The 20,830-nt window shown below is 35.7% G+C and overlaps 1 protein-coding gene across 1 annotated transcript; it reads right to left on the bottom strand.

Annotated features, from left to right (window-relative positions):
- Positions 1 to 237: 237 nt before the first annotated feature.
- On the bottom strand, positions 238 to 3,037 carry LOC109243907. The gene is made up of 4 exons (XM_019410919.1): positions 2,870 to 3,037; positions 2,689 to 2,773; positions 1,834 to 2,293; positions 238 to 742 (listed from the first exon to the last, which is right to left on the bottom strand). Exons 1-4 carry the CDS (start codon positions 2,895 to 2,897, stop codon positions 473 to 475), a joined length of 843 nt encoding a protein of 280 aa, XP_019266464.1. The 5' UTR covers positions 2,898 to 3,037; the 3' UTR covers positions 238 to 472.
- Positions 3,038 to 20,830: the final 17,793 nt, after the last annotated feature.

Genomic DNA, 20,830 nt, shown 5'->3' with positions numbered 1-20,830 from the left:
AAAACCCATATACTATACTTTAGATCCGCCACTGAGTAAAGGTAGTCCGGGCCATAAAACATTCCGTATTCACGCAGGTCCAGTGTAGGGTCGCACCCCAAAGGTTGTAATATAGACAACATAACTTAATGCAAGCATTAATGACTATTTCCATGCTTGAACCTGTGTTCTATAGTAGCACTTAAAAAAGTAGATAACAGCACTTAAGAATAATTGGGGTGTTCTACACTATTTTACTAGATAAGAAGTAGTAGATCAATCATTCATACTGAATAACCTGAACAATACAATCCAAATAAAACCAAACTAATTTACTAGTTACATTCCCCAGTCACTACATACTGGAATTCCATAAAACATATCCAAGAAACAGTTCAAAGTAAATACTCCAACATTCCACAAACCAACTAAAATATGTAAAACAAAGACTATATACCATAACTTTAGCCAATAATATTTTGGATACTATAAACTATAATGGAAGTGGAAGTTCATTTCCTAGTTGAGTAACGCCATCTTCAGTCACTTCCTGGTTTAAGTCCTTTGATTCTTCTTCTTCTTTTTCAATGGTGCATTCCAAGTCATTGCCTTTGTTATTGCTAGCAATTACAGCCCCAGAACTGCCCTCATCCTTCAATATTAATCCATAGCTAAAACAAACTTCTTTCCATTCTTTTCCCTCTGATAAGTGCTTGTGTCGTCGCAAATACCTTTTCAATTCTAACATAATATTCCTAAAAGGCTAACAAAATAAAACATGAAATTCAAGTTAGTACATGCTCCAAAGAAGTTTAGATTCTTTTATTATTAACATTATTCAAAATATAGACGCTAGACATGTACACAGACAAGGATTTAACATACATATACTGGCAGTAGTTTAGTTCAGAAATTTTAGACTAGCTATCAATGCATTTCAACTTGTTGTAGCATGTAATCCGCCTTATTTTCTATTTTACTAAGTGGGCGTTTGTACATAAGAATGTGAAATTCCGGAAAAAAATGATTTTTTTTTCAAGTGAAAATGATATTCGAAAATTAGAGTTTCGTTTGTACATGAATACAATTTGGAACTGTTTTTGAATTTTTATGAGTGATTTGAAGCGAAATTATTGAAAAACAGTTTTTTGGAGTTTTTAAATTTTTTGAAAAACTCTGATATTTGACTTAAGTGAAATTTGAAATTTTCATGGCGAAAGAACAACAACGACCCAGTAAAATCCCACAAATGAGGTTTGGGGAGGGTGGTGTGTACGCAAACCTTAACCTTACCCGAGGGAGTAGAGAGAATGTTTCCGAAAGACCCTCGGCTCAAGAAGATGAAAAGAGACAATATCAATACCACCAACAGAGACCAAATGAATAATAACAACATCAGCCAAAAGATAGATGAAATGCAAAAGTGATTGCCAGTAAAAAGACCCGGCACTATGAAAAACGAAAGAGTAGTGAGACACAACATTAATCACTAGCAGTCTAACACAAAAATCCTATCAAACTAGCCTCACATAGGTACGAAATAGAAATAGACTCAACTGCCTCTTAACCTACCACCCTAATACTCGGCGTCCACGGATTCCTTGGCGAAACATGATTTTGAAAAAAAAGTAAAATACTTTTATGGCCAAACAGGCCCTGATTCTACTTACCAGAATGATACATGTAGTTTGATAGTGCAAAACATTTTGTACGTAATCAGTATATTAAAATTAAACTCCTGTAAAAATATGTGTAACTACTTCAAAACTTCTTTTTACTAATTGACAAAAGCCCAACGAAGCATAATTACTTCTCCTATGATAATTTTTTAAGAATAAAGAGAGAAAAATGAACCTCAGCTTTGGATTCAAGAGCCAGTCGAAAGAAAGCAGCAGAAACAAAGTGTTTTCCAACAGTTTCAGCCAATTTAATCTGAGAAAGCCAATAAGATGAAGTCTCCAGCATATCAAATCTGCATTTACTGCAATTTACAGCACTGTAAAAAGGGGTGCTACCAGAAAGTCTAGGCTTCACCAAATTAGCCGATTTTTGTACTGGAGTTTGAGGCTCAACAGCATCTCTGTTTTCTTGGAAACAGACACTTTTCTTGCTTGGCCTTACTCTTTTTTCTTCAGTAGAATTCTTGGCAGTTTCAATCACTGGATTTGTAGCAGAATCAGTTAAAGATTGGGTCTGTGTTGGTGATTTCCATGGTTTTTGAGGAACCCCAGATGAAGCTTTAGCCACGGACTTTTTTGATACTGTTTTTGTTGGTACATTTGGGTTTCTAACTGTACCAAAAACTCTGTTTTGCCTGGAAAAAAAAAAAGATATGCTAATCAGATGCAGTTCCACGATTTATATTTGATGCGTTCAACCTTTAAAATCTTACAATTGAACATTTGATATTATGAGTTTGAGGGAAAATGACACTGTATAGCCGCTCTTAAAATAATAGCCGAAAAGTGTATATTATATATAAAAAAATTTATACTTACAAATATTATACATTTATTCGACTATCAAATGTAAATAATTTCTGGTCTGGGCTAAAAGTCAAAAAAGCTCTCCCAATTTAATATTTGTTGAAATTTTATAGTAATTTTTATATAGAAACACACATACTCTTGTGTGGAAAATGCTGGTTTCGATTAAACATATAGCAAATATGTTATAGGAACTGAAAAAAGTTTCTGATTTTTTTATTACCTGGGAATGGATGATTCCTTGGGTTGAGTTTTCGGTGCTCTTGAGATGTTTTTATTAAATCTTGATTTTACAGGTAGAACTTTACCTGTGAATATGTGTTAATATATTAGACAAACATATTAAGAATAAACCAAGAAAAACGAATGGGGTAGTGAAATTTGTACAAGAACGTGGTAGTTACCTGGAAACGGAGTGGGATGAAGATCCATAATTGTAAGCAAATAGAGTTCAATCAAAAATTTTCAGAGTCGTTTGTTGTTAATATATTTGGAATTTTAGTGTCAGTAAAAGCTTTTTTCTTTTTGTTTTTGAAGTTCAAATGTTTGATCAAAAGCGGGAACAGGTTTAAAGTCTGAGTAAGGCGCGGTTACTGCAGACGCTCCTCATTAGTTTATAACTAAGGCCTAGTTGGGCCCATAGCCCAAAAGAAATTACTTTAGGCGGCTGGTGGGCACTGGGCCGAAATCAGAACGTCGATCTCACAGGTCTGAAAAGGCCGAAGTGCACTGGCGGCCACTTTTAAGCCTACTATTTAAAATATATTCATAATTTATAATGCATTACGGATGCTAATTTAAAAGGAATTTTTACTTCCCATAACAAAGTTTAACACTTTATTTATTTTAAATAAATACTATTTAAAATTTTTTTATTTTATAGATACCTTTTAATGTTTATAGCAAAATATCTAATTTTGGTTACCTCCTACCCCTAAGCCACTAAATACGCTATTCAGTTACACTATTTTATTTCTCTCTCTACTTTGATACATGTCATTCTCTTCCCCCATTCCCTGAAAACACAATGCTCAATCTCAAAATTCCTGTCTGTGCTTCCCATCTAACCCCACCCCCACCACCCTACAACCCTCCTACTCAATGCCAATGCCAACCCCTTAACCAAAATCATCAATATTTTCAAGAAGCAAATCATCAAGTCAAGGAAATACCAGAACAACAAAATCAACGCATTGTTACATCTCTTCTCCGTTGGATCGCCGCCTTAGAATCTTCCCTCTGCCGTATCTCTTGTAGTTCTCATCGTTCTCGTCAGTCCCTACGCGATGCTGCAGCGCGTACTATTCAAACGCACTTCAGAGCCTTCCTTGCTCGTAGATCGAGAACCCTCCGACAGCTAAAACAGCTGACTTCCATTGTATTCATTGTATTTTTTTCCATTGTAATTCAATGTATCTCGCTGTATTTCATTAGATTCACTGTCTTTTTTTTTCATTGTATTTCAATGTATCCCGCTGTATTCTATGTATTTTATTGTATTCACTGTCTCGCTATATGCCATGTATGTATTCATATGTTTTTTTTAATTAATATAATTTATGTATTCAGATGTATTATACAATTTCTCTGAAGATTGCTATGTTTTTGGGGTATTTTTCGGTTGAGAATCTTTTTTATAACTGGAAATACAAATTTTGTGTGTTATAATTGAGTTTGTTGAGTTATATTAGGAGTCTATTATGTTAATTGATTCACTTTTCGTTTAAAAACAGTGTAATCCCCTGTTTCACGACGTGAATACAGTCGAATACACTAATCTATCCAGCTGTAATCCCATGTTTCACGCCATGAATATAGTCGAATACACTCGAATACAACAACTAATTAGCTGGACTTCCCTGATTCACGCCTATTTTTGCTACTGTATTCATGAATACAGTAGCTTAAATACATCTAATACATCTTATAACACAGAAAACGTATCTACAATCCGTAATATAGCAAATGGTATCTATAGATAGCTAATTACCACTAAAATATAGTGCTTTATGAAAATTCGAATTTATGAATAGAATTTTTGAACTTTAGGACATGATGTCCTCCAGTTTAAACTTTGAGGTTTAAACTTTAGGAAGTCGTGTCCTGAAATTTGAGCGAATTGACTAATCTTTAAATATATGATAAACTATGGAGTATGAATATATTTTAAACAACATGCTTAAAAGTGACTATCTGATGTCATTTCCACGTCTAAAAATAATAAAATTGTTGTTCAATTTTCTTTTTATTTATTTAATTTTGTTTTGTAAAAAGAATGAATAGAAGTTAGAATGTAGCAATGCTTGTGCAAGTTTAATCGTGTAAACAATATAGCAATTATATCAAATGGTCATGGAATTTTTATTCATTTGACATTACTTTCTGAACCACGTTTGTCTTTTTACAAATTGAGTTAGTAGTCTAGAAGGTGATTTTGGAATCTTGATAGAAGATATATGTTGACCGATAAGGGCTCCTAAATGTATATGGTTAGTCAACTCTCAAAAATAATAACCAATAAAATATATGATTCTTTGTATATATGTATCTTATATACATATAATAAATATTTTATATACTTTTTAATAAATATAATTAGTTTCGGCCGACTGATCAATTTTATATTTTTCTCCACTTACTTTATGAGGAAGGCTGTCTTGGATTTCTCTCAGAATTGGTCTCTCAAGACTCAAAACATTGTACTACTACAAATAACCAACCTGATTAGAAGTTTCCTAACCCTTTCATATGGTGCTTGCTTCAAAAGAGTGACTACAAATAGCAAAGGACAAGCACTTAAAATTTGACTAAAAAGATGGAAATGTTACTTTCAAGGATATATTGTAAAAACAGTTTGTGTTCCCATTCATTTGGATTCCTTCTATTTTTAGCCATTCACTAGTCTTCTCAAATCATGAGAGGTACTCTTTTTTATTCTTAATCTTAAAACTGAAACTACCACTAAAAGTAGGTTATTCTGTATTAAAATAACTATTAAAAGATAAATTAAAACCTTAAACTTCTTTTTAGTAATATTGTATTTTAATATACGTAGTTACAAATTTACCTCACATGGGGCATAAGTGTAGGTTTTTTTATAGTATATGGGATTTGAGATCTGTTAAGATGTTTAAAAGGAAAAAAAATACATTTAATGGACCGAGATCTGAATTGATTTATTATTTATAAGTACATATATGTGTATTTTGTGTCATTAACTATGACATTTTCATTTTGTACGAGCAGAAAGAGAAATAAGGAGTTGATGCAAATCATCACACACGAGAAAAGATTATGTAGTATTTCCCTTTAAATAGAGAAATTCAACAGAGATCTTTAAAGTAGTTGCCGATCAAGCTAGCATTTTGATGTAAAACATAGAGTGGATTAAAATCTATCTTTGTCCGTCCAATTACTAGGAGCGGATTAAAAGTATAGCCGCTGTAAAAATAATAGTCGAAAAAGTATATAATATTTGTATATTTTTTGTATATATATACATTCTGTATGTTACATACAAAAATTATAAAAAATTTATACACTTTTTGGGCAATCAAATGTAAATAATTTCTGGCGCGGGCTAAAAGTGATAATACCCCTTAAAAGTATAGTATATATGGTATTATATATTTATCTAACTATGTATCTATTTATATGTCCTGTAAGGTTAACAGTTAGATGGTCGATTTAATTGTTATGTAACATAATTACTTTGAAGAAAAAAATGTAGATTTGGAATTGTCAGAAAATAGAAATACACACATTATTTGCTTATAAAGAAAATAAATAAATTAAAGTCCAATGTCAACGTAGTCGGAAGTCATCGTTTCGCATTTTGATTCATTTAGAAATTAGAATCTTTTTCTCTGATTTCTTTGACTGTTCACTACTTATATGTTCATTTGACCGACGAAAATATTTAATTTAGTGTTTTGTTCAAGAAAAAAAGAAGATAATACAGAAAGTATCCTTGACGTTTCGTGGGAGTGAAATAAAGTGCAGAAATCTGGTTTTTTTTTTTTTTTTGATCAAAACCAATGAACACCTTTTTAAATGTCATTTGAAACTGTCTATGAGATTAATTTAATCTTTTGTTTTGAGATTAATTAATAATTATCATACCCCAGTGTCCTATCTTATAAAAGACGGGTTATTGGACATGCTTAATGCCCAATTGAAGAAGGAAAAGATTGTCATCAAATGAAGACTAGTACCACCTTAAAATTAAAATATAAGGCTCGGAAAGGACAAGTGGACAACTATATTCCTGTTTTTATTTTTATTTTTCTATTTCTACTTAAACAACGGTTAGTTAATGCAATCTATAATTTTCTGCCAAAGTTTATCCAGTATCTTTTGAATTAGTTATCGGTCCCTCTAAATATTGTTTAAATCAATTATTATTATTATTATTATTTTGGTATCCATGTAAATATTACCATTGACAAAACAAATACTTACACTTAAAGAGCACTTGGTCTTGCACACACAGAGATCAAGCCTCCAACAGACAAACAGTAAGACTAATTACATTTGTAGCTGCTCTATAAAATTCCTACATCCATTAGTTTTCTGATATGAACTAATTGTATCCCCTCTAGCTAGAATCTCTCTCTTTATCTGTATAGCTATTCCTGCTGCCTGTACATGTATCCCTTTAAACAATTTCCAGTTCCTTGCCTTCCAAGTATGATACACCATTGCTCCCCATGTTGCTGCAACTAGTTCTCTTTAGAATTTCTGCCATTTCTTCTTTTTGATGCACTGTAGTATTGTCTTCAGACTTCCTGATGGCAATTGTGATCCCGTCCAATTCTCCACCCCTTGTTTGACTTCCTGGAACCAGGGGCATCCACCAAACAAATGATCAGCTGACTCAGTAGCTTGAGTATCACAGAGACAACAAGTCGACTCTTCTACTGGTATATTCAACTTTCCCAGCCTTTCTCTAGTGAGTAGTCTATTTTGAACAGCTAGCCACATAATGATTCTGTGTTTAGGTTGAGCCACAGGAGTCCAAATTAACTCAGCATTAGCCAACCTTGAGTGATCATTCCTTAGTTCCATGTAGCTCCTATTAATAGAATAGACTTCTGTTGATGTGAGTCTATATCTACCATTTATATACCAGTTCTGCATTTTATCAGCTAGCCCTTTTATCTTCCTCCAGTACCAGCTGCTATCTGCAGGTGCTGTGTGATTCCAGATGCTCTCCCCATTCTTTAAGTATACACCACGTACCCATTTTATCCACAATGAATCCTTATTTACTACCAGTTGCCATACCAGTTTTCCAACAGCAGCCATGTTCCAGCTTCTACATTCTTTGATGTTTAAGCCTCCATTCTTCTTAGAGCAACAAACTTTATCCCATTCAACTAAGGACACTTTCTTCTTATTTTCTGAGCAACCCCATAAGTAGTCTCTACATTTCCTATCCACCTCCTTCAACACACTTTGAGGCAGAATGAATACAGTTCCCCAAAAGTTGTATATAGAGAAGAACACTGAGTTTATTATCTGTAGTCTCCCGGCATAGGATAGTTGTTTTGTATATGTCAACTTGATCCTATTAGTGATCTTATCTATCAGTTGCCGGCACTCCAATTTACTCCACTTTCTTGAGGACAGTGGCAATCCTAAATATCTGATTGGAAACTCTCCCATTGTGAATCCAGTTCTCTCTAGTAGCTGCTCCTTTACTTCATCTGTGACCCCGGCTAAGAATATGCTGGACTTGTCCATATTAGCTATCAAACCAGAAGCCTCACTAAAATGTTGCAATGCCTCTAGTACTCTTGATACAACCTTCACCTGTCCTTTGCAAAATATCATAAGATCATCAGCAAAAATAAGATGAGTGAGTTTCAGCTCTTTACACATTGGATGGTATCTAAAGTCAGGCAGATCTGGACAAGTATTCCATTACTAAAACAAATAGTAATGGTGAGGCAGGATCACCTTGTCTCAATCCCCTCCTTCCTTCAAAGAAGCCATGGCTCTCCCCATTTACTTTTACTGAGAACCTTATTGTCGTAACACATGTCATCATCCAGTTTGTGAACTTATCAGGAAATCCAAATCCTCTCATTACATCCTCCAGAAATGACCATTCTACCATATCATATGCCTTTCTCAAGTCAATCTTCATTAAACATCTAGGTGATGTTCTCCTATTGTAATGTCTCAGTAAGTCATGACATATTAACACATTGTGCACCATCGACCTTCCTTGTACAAATGCAGCTTGGTTCTCTGCCACTAAGTGTGCTACAGCAGTCTTTAGTCTACTACAAATCATCTTAGAGATACATTTGTATAGTACATTGCAACATGATATTGGTCTATATTGGCTTGCAAACTCTGGACTATCAACTTTAGGAATAAGTCCAATAATTGTTGCATTCAGTTGCTTCAATAAACTTCCATTCTCAAAGAACTCCAGTATAGCTTCAGTGACTTCCGCTCCAATAATAGACCATGTAGCTTTAAAGAAACCACTTCCATATCCATCTGGCCCAGGGCTCTTGTTGCTATCAATACTGAACATTGCTTCCTTGACATCCTTCCCATTGAAAGGTCTGATTAACTCTAGCTGTTGTGGTATGGACAATAATGGCCCATTCTGAGCTATGCTGGTACATAACCTCACTTTTGAGTCCCCCCTGGTGCCCAAAAGATCTGTATATAAATCCACAAACATTTTAGCTATAATAGTTGGATCATTCTGCCAGATACCCTGTCCATCCTTCAGTTGTGTAGTAGCTTGCAACAATCTTTTGTGTTTTATGATAGAGTGGAAGTATTTAGTGTTTCCATCCCCCAATCTCAACCATGTAGCCTTACTCTTCTGCTGTAGATACACCTCAGCCATATAGGATGATTGTCTAAACTTAGCGTATATATTTGCCTCTTCCAGTTGTAACTCTCTATTGGTGGGATCTATCTGTAGTCTGTCCTGCGCCTCCTTAAGTATTATCCTGTCCACATTTGCCTCAGTCACAATGTTACTAAAGTAATCTGCATTTAACTTTTTTAAATCCTGCTTGAGCATCTTGAGTCTTCTGACAATCTTACACATCTTGCATCCTTCTACTTGTCTTTCCCACCCTGCCTTCACTAACTCAGCAAATTGAGGATGTTGAGCCCAAACATTACTATAGATGAATTGCTTTCTCATCCCCATTCTCCTCTCCTCCAATGTCACCATTGCTGGACAGTGATCACTGATGCCTTCTGGCAAGAACCTTGCTCTACAAGTTGGCATTACATCCAACCATGTGTTGTTGATGAATATCCAATCTAATTTTGAAAAAATTCTCTGATCATTGTTCCTATCATTCCAAGTATAGTGATTTCCTGAATGTGGAAACTCTATTAATTCACAGTCCTCAATACATGTGTGAAAATCTACTACATCAGCCCATGTAACTGGGTTCCCTCCAATTCTATCTTCAGCTCTCAACACTGAGTTAAAATCTCCCAACACCATCCATGGCTTCTGACAACTAGCATGGTAGTCCACCAGGCTACTCCACAGCCCTATCCTCTCTTCTTTAGTATTAAAAGCATATACAAATGTCACCACAAATGTCATTTGTAATGGTATATATACTACCTCACATGTGATATTCTGAGCAGTCTTGCACACTACAGACACATTAAAATAGTCTGGTCAATTATTATTATTATTATTATTATTATTATTATTATTATTATTATTATTATTTATTATTATTATTATTATTATTATTATTATTATTATCATCATCATTATTATTATTATTATTATTATCATTATACTGCTCGCAGGTTATTGTAAGTGACCCGCCTTAGCCTCGTCACTACTTCGTCGAGGTTAGGCTCGACACTTACATAGTACATGGGGTCATTTGTACTCATACTTCACTCTGCACTTCTTGTGCAGATTTTGGAGTCGGTCCCAGCTGCGGTCAGTAGATTGCTCGGATTGATTGCCTGACGGAGTCTTGAGGTACAACTGCTCAGCGTTTGCAGCCCTAAAGTCCCCTTCTACCTTATCTTAGCTGTTTATTTCATTTCTGAACGTTTTACTTTTATTCATACCATTATTTGTATTACTCCAGTCGCTCGTGCACTTGTGACACCAATTCTGGGATTGTATTTAGATATTGCTATTATTATGGTTTTCTCGCTCTATTTCAGTTATTCCGGTTGTTGAGTTATTATTTAATATGAATTGTTAAAAATGATTAAAAACTATTCTAGCGTTGGTTTGCTTGGCAAGTCAAATGTTAGGCGCCATCACGATCCCGGGGGTGGGAATTCTGGACCGTGACAGATTTGTTTGCCTAGGCGAAGCTATTTGGACATCTTGATGGAAAAGTTTTAGGCTTAATTAAGACATTATTCGATTGATTAAATCAAATTTAGTCTAATATTTTTTTTTAAAAGGTAGGCAGGATATATCTATAGTGAATTTAAGCAGCTTAGAACCTAGATAGTGCTTAGTTAGTACTAGAATCACGAATGGTATACTGTTATTATCGGTTTGTTAAATGGTACTCACAATATATGTTGTAAATCATAATACCATATACTATGATTACCGGTATTCCCTATTCTTGGTATGATACTTTTTGGTATACTATAGTTACTATTGAATCGTGGTATACTTTGTTTGAGTTTGTTAAATAATATTTTTAATATTCTAGGTATACTACCATTGGTATACCATGGTTACTGTTGAATCATGGTATACTTTATGTGAGTATATTAAATAGTATACCAAATATTCTTGATATACTACACATTATGTATACCATGATTAGTGTTAAATTCTTGTATTCTCAATATTCTTTGGTAGACTGTACATTGGTATACCATGATTAGTCTTAAATTAGGATATACTTTGTTAGAGTACGTTAAATGATATACCCAATATTCTTGGTATATTACATATTAGTATACATTAATTATCGTTGAATCATGATACTCTTAGTATTCTTAGTATATGTAACGACCCGACCGGTCGTTTTGAGCTCTAGCTCTTCGCTCAACAGTTTGAGGTTATGAGCAGCTTCACTTCAGGTATTATGACTTGTACGCGTGGTCAGAATTTAATTTTGGGAAGCTCGGAGTTGATTTTGGAAGGAAGTTTCCATTTCTGAAGCTTTAAGTTGAAAGAATTGAGTGAAGTTTGATTTATGAGTAACCGACATCTGAATCAGGATTTGACGGTTCCAATAGGTTTGTAGGATGATTTCGGACTCGGGTGTATGTTCGGATTGGGTTATGGATGACCCGGTGGCGTTTCGGCGCCTAATAGTGGAAGTTAGCATTTTGGAAGAATTTCATAAATTTGGGTTGAAGTGCATTTCAATATTATCGATCCCCGTTTGGGATCCCGAGTCTGGGAATAGCTCCGTGTGGTAATTTTGGTATTGGGAGCGCGATCGAAAGTGGATTTGGAGGTCCGTAGGTCATTTTGGAGTCATTTGGCGAAAGTTGGAAATTTAAAGGTTTTTGAGGAGTTTGACCGGAAGTGCACTTTTTAATATCGGGGTCGGACTCCGGTTCCGGAGGTTGAAATAGGTCAACAATGTCGAATATGACTTGTGTGCAAAATTTGAGGTCAATCGGACGTGATTTGATAGGTTTCGGCATCGAATGTAGAAGTTTTAAGTTCTAAAGTTCATAAAACTCGAATTGGGTTGTGATTCTTGATTTTTGCGTTGTATGATGTGATTTGAGGCCTCGAGCAAGTACGTAATGTGTTTTGGGGCCTATTGGTTAATTGGTTGAGTTCTCGAGTGTGAGCACGGGATTTTTGCCCTATATGACTTACTCCTATAAAATTCAAGAAAATAGGTTTTTTCCAGTTATTTGCCATTTTTAGGACTTTTGTAGGATTTTTATTAACTGTTTGCATTTTTGTGCACGTTTAATTTTTATTAAAATCATGAAAATGCCAAAAATACCATGCATTACATTTAGGTTTTGTGTTTACATTTTTGGGATTAATTAGTTAATTATTTGTTTTATTAAAAATGAAAATAAAAAAAATGGCCCATTTTACGTTTTTACCTTTTTAATTTTTAGATTATTGATTGAGTAATTTTTATAATTATTGTAATTAGATAATTAGTTTAATTTTGCAATTTAGATTAATTTAGATTTTTCATTAATTAAAGTAAAGGAAAAGTAAAATAAAAGAAAAGTTGAAAAAAGAATTAGAGAAAAGGCTGTTTCAATTGGGCCAATTATGCAGAAGCCCAAACCCCCTTTACCCCAAACCCGTCCAAGTTCCCTCCGACCCAGCCCAAATGAAATACCCAGTCCAGCCCCGCCCCCACTAAAGCCAAATGATGCCATTTCTGATCCCCTCATCTCAACCGTTGGACCATTGTGATCCAACGGCTCGGAACTGAACCCCCCCCTCCCCCCCNGCCAGTGGTTGCAGTCGACCAGCGCGGCCGCGTACCAAAACAGTGCGGTCCGCGCTGGGTGGGTTCAGAGAGGGTAGATTACCAGCTTCTCAGCGCGGCCGCGGTGCACTTTTGCGCGGTCCGCGCTGAGCCTTTCAGAGGGGTATATAAGGTCGGGATTTTCAGTTATTTTTCACTTTTTCAAAATCCAAAACACCAGAGGCGATTTTCCAAACGATTCTTCTTCTTCAAAACGATTGGTGAGTGATTTCTAACTCATTTTCTTTACTCCTTAACATCTTTAAACATAATTTCAAACATCAAAACAAAGATTTTAATAGGGAAATTGGGAATTTAGGGTAGAACCTAGGTTTTCTAAAATTGGGGGTTTTGGACCTCAATTCGAGGTCCAATTCCAAAATAACTTACATATTTGAGTTCATAGGGGAATGGGTAATCGGGTTTTGGTTCGAACCTCAGGTTTTGACCACGTGGGCCCGGGGGCATTTTGGGAATTTTGAGTAAAACTTTGGAAAATTCATTTTTCATGCATTCAAATTGATTCGATTAGCATTTGTTGATACATTCAAGTAATTTGTGACTAGATTCGAGCGGTTTGGTGGTGAATTCGAAGGGTAAAACTATACTAGAGGCTTGAGTTGAGTTTTGAGCATTTGAGGTAAGTGTTTGGTCTAACTTTGGCTTGAGGGAATAGGAGTAGAGTCTTATTTGTTAATAGCTATTTGTCGAGTTCGGTGTATAGGCATGGTGACGAGTATCTATACACTGGTGTCGAGCAATGACCGTGAGTCCTAATTTGCTAAATTATCGAATCTGTAATTGTTATTTATGAGGAATTGGTTGGAAATCCCCAACACTGAGCCAGTAATTATTGAGACTAAGTGTGGATTTAATTGTGTTGAGTAGAGATTGAATGAGTTTGGTTATAGCTGGATCTCCCTTGCCGGGATAGTTTATGATATTACATTGCTCCCTTGCCGGGATAGTTGTTATAACATCTTTCTCCCTTGCTGGGATTATGTTGTGTATTATGTTGAAATGGGATCGTGTGGCACGCCGACCACGAGTTATTATGAAATGGGATCGTGCACGCCGACCACAAGTTATTATGAAATGGGATCGTGTGGCACGCCGACCACAAGTTATTATGAAATGGGATTGTGTGGCACGCCGACCACGAGTTGTTATGAAATGGGATTGTGTGGCACGCCGACCACGAGTTATTATGTAATGGGAGCGTGTGGTACGCCTACCACGNAGAGGAAACTAGAATAAGTGGAAGTGGTTTGTTTTCCTTTATTCTGTGTTAGAAGAAATCAGATGTAGTTTCTCTTGTTATTCCTGATATTCCGTTTATCTGCTTCCCCAAAAGCATGTTCCCCCTTCCCAGCCTTAATTGCTTACTTTCCGCTATTATTTTGTTGTTCTTGTATATATATATATATATATATATATATATCTGCACAGGTTTATCTAGTAGTATGGTCTAGCCTCGTCACTACTTCGCTGGGGTTAGGCTAGACACTTACCAGCACATGTGGCCGGTTGTGCTGATGCTACACTCTGTGCATCTTTTTGCACAGATCACAGTACCGGAGCAGCAACTTTTGGACAGCAGTAGGAGCATTTGGGAGCTGACTTCAGTCCAGAGATCCCGAGGTGACGTCCGCATGGCCGGAGTCTCTTCTATCCTTACTTTAGTTTGTTATCCTTTGTACCGGAACAAACAGAACTATGTTTTTATTCAGACCTTGTATTTAGCAATCTCTAGACGTTCGTGAGTCTGTGACTCCAGTCTTTTGGTAGAGTTGTATTGAACTTCCGCATTGTTCTCCGTTTATTTATGTTTAAGACTTTCGCTTTTATATTAAATGCTTCGTTGTTTTTATTAATATCCAGGTTTGCTAAAAGAGATAATAAATAGTTGGCTAGCCTAGCTCCTAATAGTAGGCGCCATCACGACTCCCGAGGGTGGAAAATCCGGGTCGTGACAACCGATTTCGATCAATTTTTTTAATATTAATTTTAATTTATTTTAAATAAAAAATCGATCAAAGTTGGTCGGTTTCTTGAAAAATAAATTTCGCCGGACTCAAAAATAGTTTCCCGCATTTTTGCGCCAAAGAAAACCGACCAAAGTTGGTCGGTTTTTTGACCGACCAAAATTGATCGGTCGACCGTGGTCTGTTTTTGTCGAATTTCTAGTAGTGTCAGCAAAATTTAAATTGACAGGGTAAACGACAATAGATGATCATTATCATTATTAATAACTAAATATATGAACATATGCATTTACACTATTTATAACAGAGACGGTAACATATGGTTGGTAAATCATTAAATAAATTCAGAAATATTTTCTAGTTTAAGTGAAACTGAATACCACCACAATAGTCAAAGAAATATATATCTAAATACATACATCATCACTAACTAAATATGTGAGTGATATACATAAACCCAAATAATGTATATTTATATACCAATTGCTAAAGTAAACTCTTTTTTTTCTAAATCATTAAAGAAGTAAACGAATGTTTGTGTTGAGAGTAGTAGTAGTAATACAAGTGATATGGTTAGTGACGTAACTTAACTTAACCATAGTTAGTTTAGCTAATTGTAGTTAATAGTCAGTTAGAGAAGTTATACATGTATATAAGTAGCCATTTCATTGTACATTGGACAATTAACAGAAATGAAGAATTCCTTTCTTCCTCAATTTTCTCTCCTCAGTTCTTAGTTTCCAAATTCCATTTCACTTCACAAATTTAACATAGTATCAGAGCCGATTACTGAGTGATTCTAGGGATTTTTTTGCAAAGTCGAAGCAAATCGAGAGAATCAGCTTCAATTTTCTTCAATTTTTCTTCAATCTTTGTCAAAATCGGGAACGTCGATTTTATGATCGGAACCCTAATTCTGCTTCAATTGAGGAATTGTGAGTGAATTTCTGTAGTCTTCATGGCGATCGATGGCAATTCCGGCGATAGCACCAATACAGCAACACCGACTGGGACTATTCTCGACTACAATCACCCACTCTACTTTCATCAATCCGATAGACCAGGTTCGTTGTCGATTGGCTTATTACTAACTGGAATGGAAAACTACACGTTATGGAATCGATCTATGAAAGTAGCTCTTTTAGGAAAAAATAAACTCTATTTGGTAGACGGTACCACCTCGAAAAGTGATTTTGGACCAGGATTAGCTCATCAGTGGGATCGTTGCAATGCTATCGTTACTTCGTGGCTGATGAGTAACGTTAATTCACACCTTCTCACTGGTGTTCTGTTCTCAGAAAATGCTTAAACTGTTTGGGCACAACTTAAGGAACGATTTGACAAAGTAAATGCTTCGAGGCTTTACTACTTGCACAAAGAAATTTTTACATCTACACAGGGGATATCATCTGTTTTCTTCTATTTCACAAAATTGACTGACCTATGGGCTAAGTATGATGCTATATTACCACCATTTCTTGTTAAGGATTATGTTGAATAGTTAGAATTTCAAAGGTTACTGCAGTTCTTAATGGGGTTGAATGACAGTTTTGAGCAAGCTAGAAGTCAGATTTTGATGATGCCTAATGTCCCATCCATTAACCAAGCATATGCAATGATAGTTTAAGATGAAAGCAGAAGAATCATTTCAGGTAACCACTTCAACACACATACAGGACAAGTTGAGCCCACTGCTATGTTTACCACTCAATCAGGGAATAAGCCAAGGAAGAATTTTGGCATAGAATGTGAGTACTGTCACCAGAACGGACATATAAAGGCAAGCTGCTATAGGTTGATGAAGTGCAAATTCTGTAACAAACCAGGTCATTCCAAGGAGAATTGCTACAAGATAGTGGGCTATCCGTCTAATTTTAAACCTAAGAGAAGAGCTAATGCAACGCATATTGAAAGTAATGCCTCACAGGAAGCAAACAAAGGAGTTCCAACACACATGTTCACAAATGAACAATACTCTCAGATCCTGCAACTATTGAACAAAAGCTCAATTGGTGAATCAAGTGGTACTATGGCAGCAATGGCAGGTACTTTTCTTTACAATAACATTAGGATTCCTAAGTGGATTGTGGACACAGGAGCTACAAACCACATGATAGGAAATAAAGATTTATTGCACCATGAAACACAAACAGAAAATGCAGGTCAGGTTCAGCTGCCAACAGGGGATTCTGCCAAAATTACTCACATAGGAATTGTCAATTGTAAGGAGGTGACACTATTAAGAATGTTCTATGTGTTCCTGCCTTCAAGTTCAATCTTTTGTCTGTCTCCAAGGTGACAAAAGACCTGAACTGTTTTGCTTCCTTCTTTCCTACATTTTGTGTCTTTCAGGACCTCTTGTCTGGAGGGTGAAGGACATTGGTTGGGAGGAAGAAGGGCTGTACACCATGACCTCAGTAGAGTCACACAACATGTTGCATTCTTGCAAAGCTTTTGCAGTTATCAAACAAGGAGATCCAGATATATGGCACAAGAGAACGGGTCATGTACCTCTGCCAGTTCTTAGGAAACTACAATGTTTCAGAAATAGTATAGACTTTAATAATGCTCATAGATGTGAGATTTTCCCCTTGGCAAGGCAAACAAGAATGCCATTTCCAATAAGTACTACTAGAAGTGTTGAAGCTTTTCAACTAATTCACATGGATGTTAGGGACCCCACAAGGTTGCTACCTATAATGGAATAAAGCTTTTTCTTACATTAGTGGATGATTACACTAGATGGACTTGGACTGTTCTGTTGAGACTGAAATCTGATGTAGTTTTCATCCTTAAAAACTTTCTTACTATGATTAAAACTCAATTTGACAAGCCTGTCAAGATGTTTAGGTCAGATAATGGAAGTGAATTTTTCAATACTCATTGTAGAAAACTGTTTCAGTTACATGGAATTTTACATCAAAGTTCATGTCCTTACACACCCCAGCAGAATGGGGTAGTAGAGAGAAGACACAGATATATTTTAGAAATTGCAAGGGCTATCAGATTCCAAGGTCATCTACCAGCTAGATTTTGGGGAGATTGTATTGAGACAGCTGTATATCTTATCAATAGAGTGCCATCCACTGTCCTTGGTAATAAATCACCTTTTTAATTGTTGTATCACAAATAACCTTCCTTATCTCATCTGAGGATCATAGGATGCTTGTGCTTTGATTCATTACTGCCTAAAACTGACAAGTTTGGACCTCGAGCTGTGAAGTGTGTGTTATTGGGATATGCAGCATTTCAGAAAGGATACATGCTACTTGATCTTAAGCACAATGTGTTTTTTATTAGCAAAGATGTAACCTTTTTGAGGATGCATTTCCTTTTCAGAATCCAGAAGTGGGGACTGACCAACCCTTTCTAGATAATCTGGATGTAAGAGCATTCCATGATCATAATAATGCAGATCATGAAAATTACATTCCTCCTGCATTAGCTCCTGCTGCTGATTCATCATCAGATTCAGCCATTGCCTCTTCTTCAGAGAATTCACCAATGCTTAATTCAGACCAGGGGCATCCAGAGACTCCTCCAACTCCTCTAGTATCAGCTCCTCCAATTCCTGTGTCAACTACAACTCTTGTACCACATGTACCACCTGTTGATGATGTTAGAAGATCAAGCAGGACTTCTAGACCTCCCATCTAGCTCAAGGATTATGTCAGAGCTGACAAAGCTACACAAAGCAACAGTTGTAGATATCCAATAGCTGCTGTCATAGGCTATGATCAATTATCTCCCAAGTATCAAAGCTACTTATCTCAAATCTCTTCTGCACAGAAACCTACAGCTACTATGAGGCCGCAAAGGATAAAAGGTGGATTGAGGCTATACAGGCAGAAATAAAGGCATTGGAGGATAACAAATCTTGGGAGATAGCACCATTGCCCCTCAGGGAAAAAGGCTATAGGGTGCAAATGGGTGTACAAAATCAAGTACAAGGCAACTGGAGAGGTTGAAAGGTTCAAGGCACGACTTGTGGCTAAATGATACAATCAGAAGGAAGGATTGTATTACCAGGAAACATTTTCACCAGTGTGAAGATGGTAACTGTCAGAAGTGTAATTGCCTTGGTTGCTGCCAAGCATTGGACCATCCACCAAATGGATGTGTACAATGCTTTTCTACAAGGTGATTTAACTGAAGAAGTGTTCATGTGCATTCCACCTGGCTTTGTAGGTTCTAACAACAAGTCATTGGTATGCAAATTGCATAAGTCCTTCTATGGACTTAAGCAGGCATCTCGACAATGGAATATCAAACTTACTACAACACTACTTGCCTCAGGATTCCAACAGAGTCACATAGATTACTGTTTGATCACCAAAAGAACTTCAGGGCAGCTGGTGGTGGTCCTTGTGTATGTAGATGATCTCATTATCACCGGAGATAATCTGCAGCTAGTACAAGAGACTAAATCACAGTTGCAACATAGCTTCAAGATCAAAGATTTGGGAGAACTAAAGTGTTTCCTGGGAATTGAATTTGCTAGAAGTAAAGAGGGTATCTTGATGCATCAGAGGAAGTATAGCTTGAGTTGATTGCTGACTTGGGTTTATCAGGTTGTAAACCTGTTATTTCACCCTTGGAGTTGAATGCCAAGTTGACCACATTGGAGTTTGATACACACACAGGTTCTACAACTGATGACTTTCTACTAGAGGATCCTGGTCCATACCAAAGGTTACTTGGAAGGTTATTGTACTTGACAATCACCAGACCTGACATCTCATTTGCAGTTCAAACCTTAAGTCAGTTCATGCACAGTCCCAAATCTTCTCACATGGAAGTTGCCCTCAGAGTTGTGAGGTATGTTAAACATTATCCTGGTCTAGGAGTGTTGATGAAAGCTGATTGTTTTGGTTCCCTAGCATCCTTTTGTGATACTGATTGGGCAGCATGTCCCAACAGCAGACGATCTATAACAGGTTATTTGGTGAAGCTTGGTGATTCCCTCATTTCATGGAAATCCAAGAAACAATCAACAGTTTTCAGAAGTTCTGCTGAGGCAGAGTACATGAGTCTTGCTTCTACTGTGGCTGAGATTGTTTGGCTTGTTGGTTTGTTTAAAGAGTTAGGGGTTGTTCAACAAACTCCCGTTCCTATTTACTGTGATAGCAAATCAGCATTTCAAATTGCTGCCAATCCAGTCTTTCAAGGCCGAACCAAACACATAGACATCGATTGTCATTTTGTGCGTGAAAAGATTCAGTCAGGATTAGTTCATACCATCTACGTGAATCAATTACTCAAATGGTCACTCAACTATCTCAAATTATCTCCTAAAGTCACTTTTCTTTCGTTTGTAACAACAAAGTCACTGAACTATGCTTATTGCACTCAGAAGGTCACTCAACTATATTTTCCAAATATTGGATTGCCAAATACCTATTTTACCCTCTAAATTATAAATATTTATCTTATTTAAATATAAAAAAATAAAGGTTGTAAAATAATAGTTTTAATATATATATATATTCTATGCACGTAATATAAAAATAATTATTTAAATAAAAATAGTTTTATAATATACATTATATATTCTTGAAAATTATGCTCAATTATATAATGCTGGAATAACAATATAATTGAGCATAATTTTCAAGAATATATAATGTATATTATAAAATTATCTTTATTTAAATAATTATTTTTATATTGCGTGCATGGAATATATATTTTACAACCTTTATTTTTTTATATTCTGAATTGTGTAAATAAATTTCTGAATTTTTGTTGTTAATACTAAAACTATTATTACTAACAAATTGTTCTAATTAATTTTTTTACTATGCTCATTATTTTGTTATTCCAGCATTGTATATGCTTAAATACTTTTTATTTTTTTAATTTATAAATAATATTTATTTATTCTATTGGTAAGTCCATAATATAAATTAAAAAGGGAAAATTATAATATTAAAAA

The sequence above is a fragment of the Nicotiana attenuata genome, unplaced genomic scaffold, assembly GCF_001879085.1.
Source record: "Nicotiana attenuata strain UT unplaced genomic scaffold, NIATTr2, whole genome shotgun sequence".
NCBI classification, from domain to species: Eukaryota; Viridiplantae; Streptophyta; class Magnoliopsida; order Solanales; family Solanaceae; genus Nicotiana; species Nicotiana attenuata.
The sequence above is the reverse complement of the archived record's forward strand: the minus strand, read 5'-3'. Positions and strand labels throughout refer to the sequence as shown.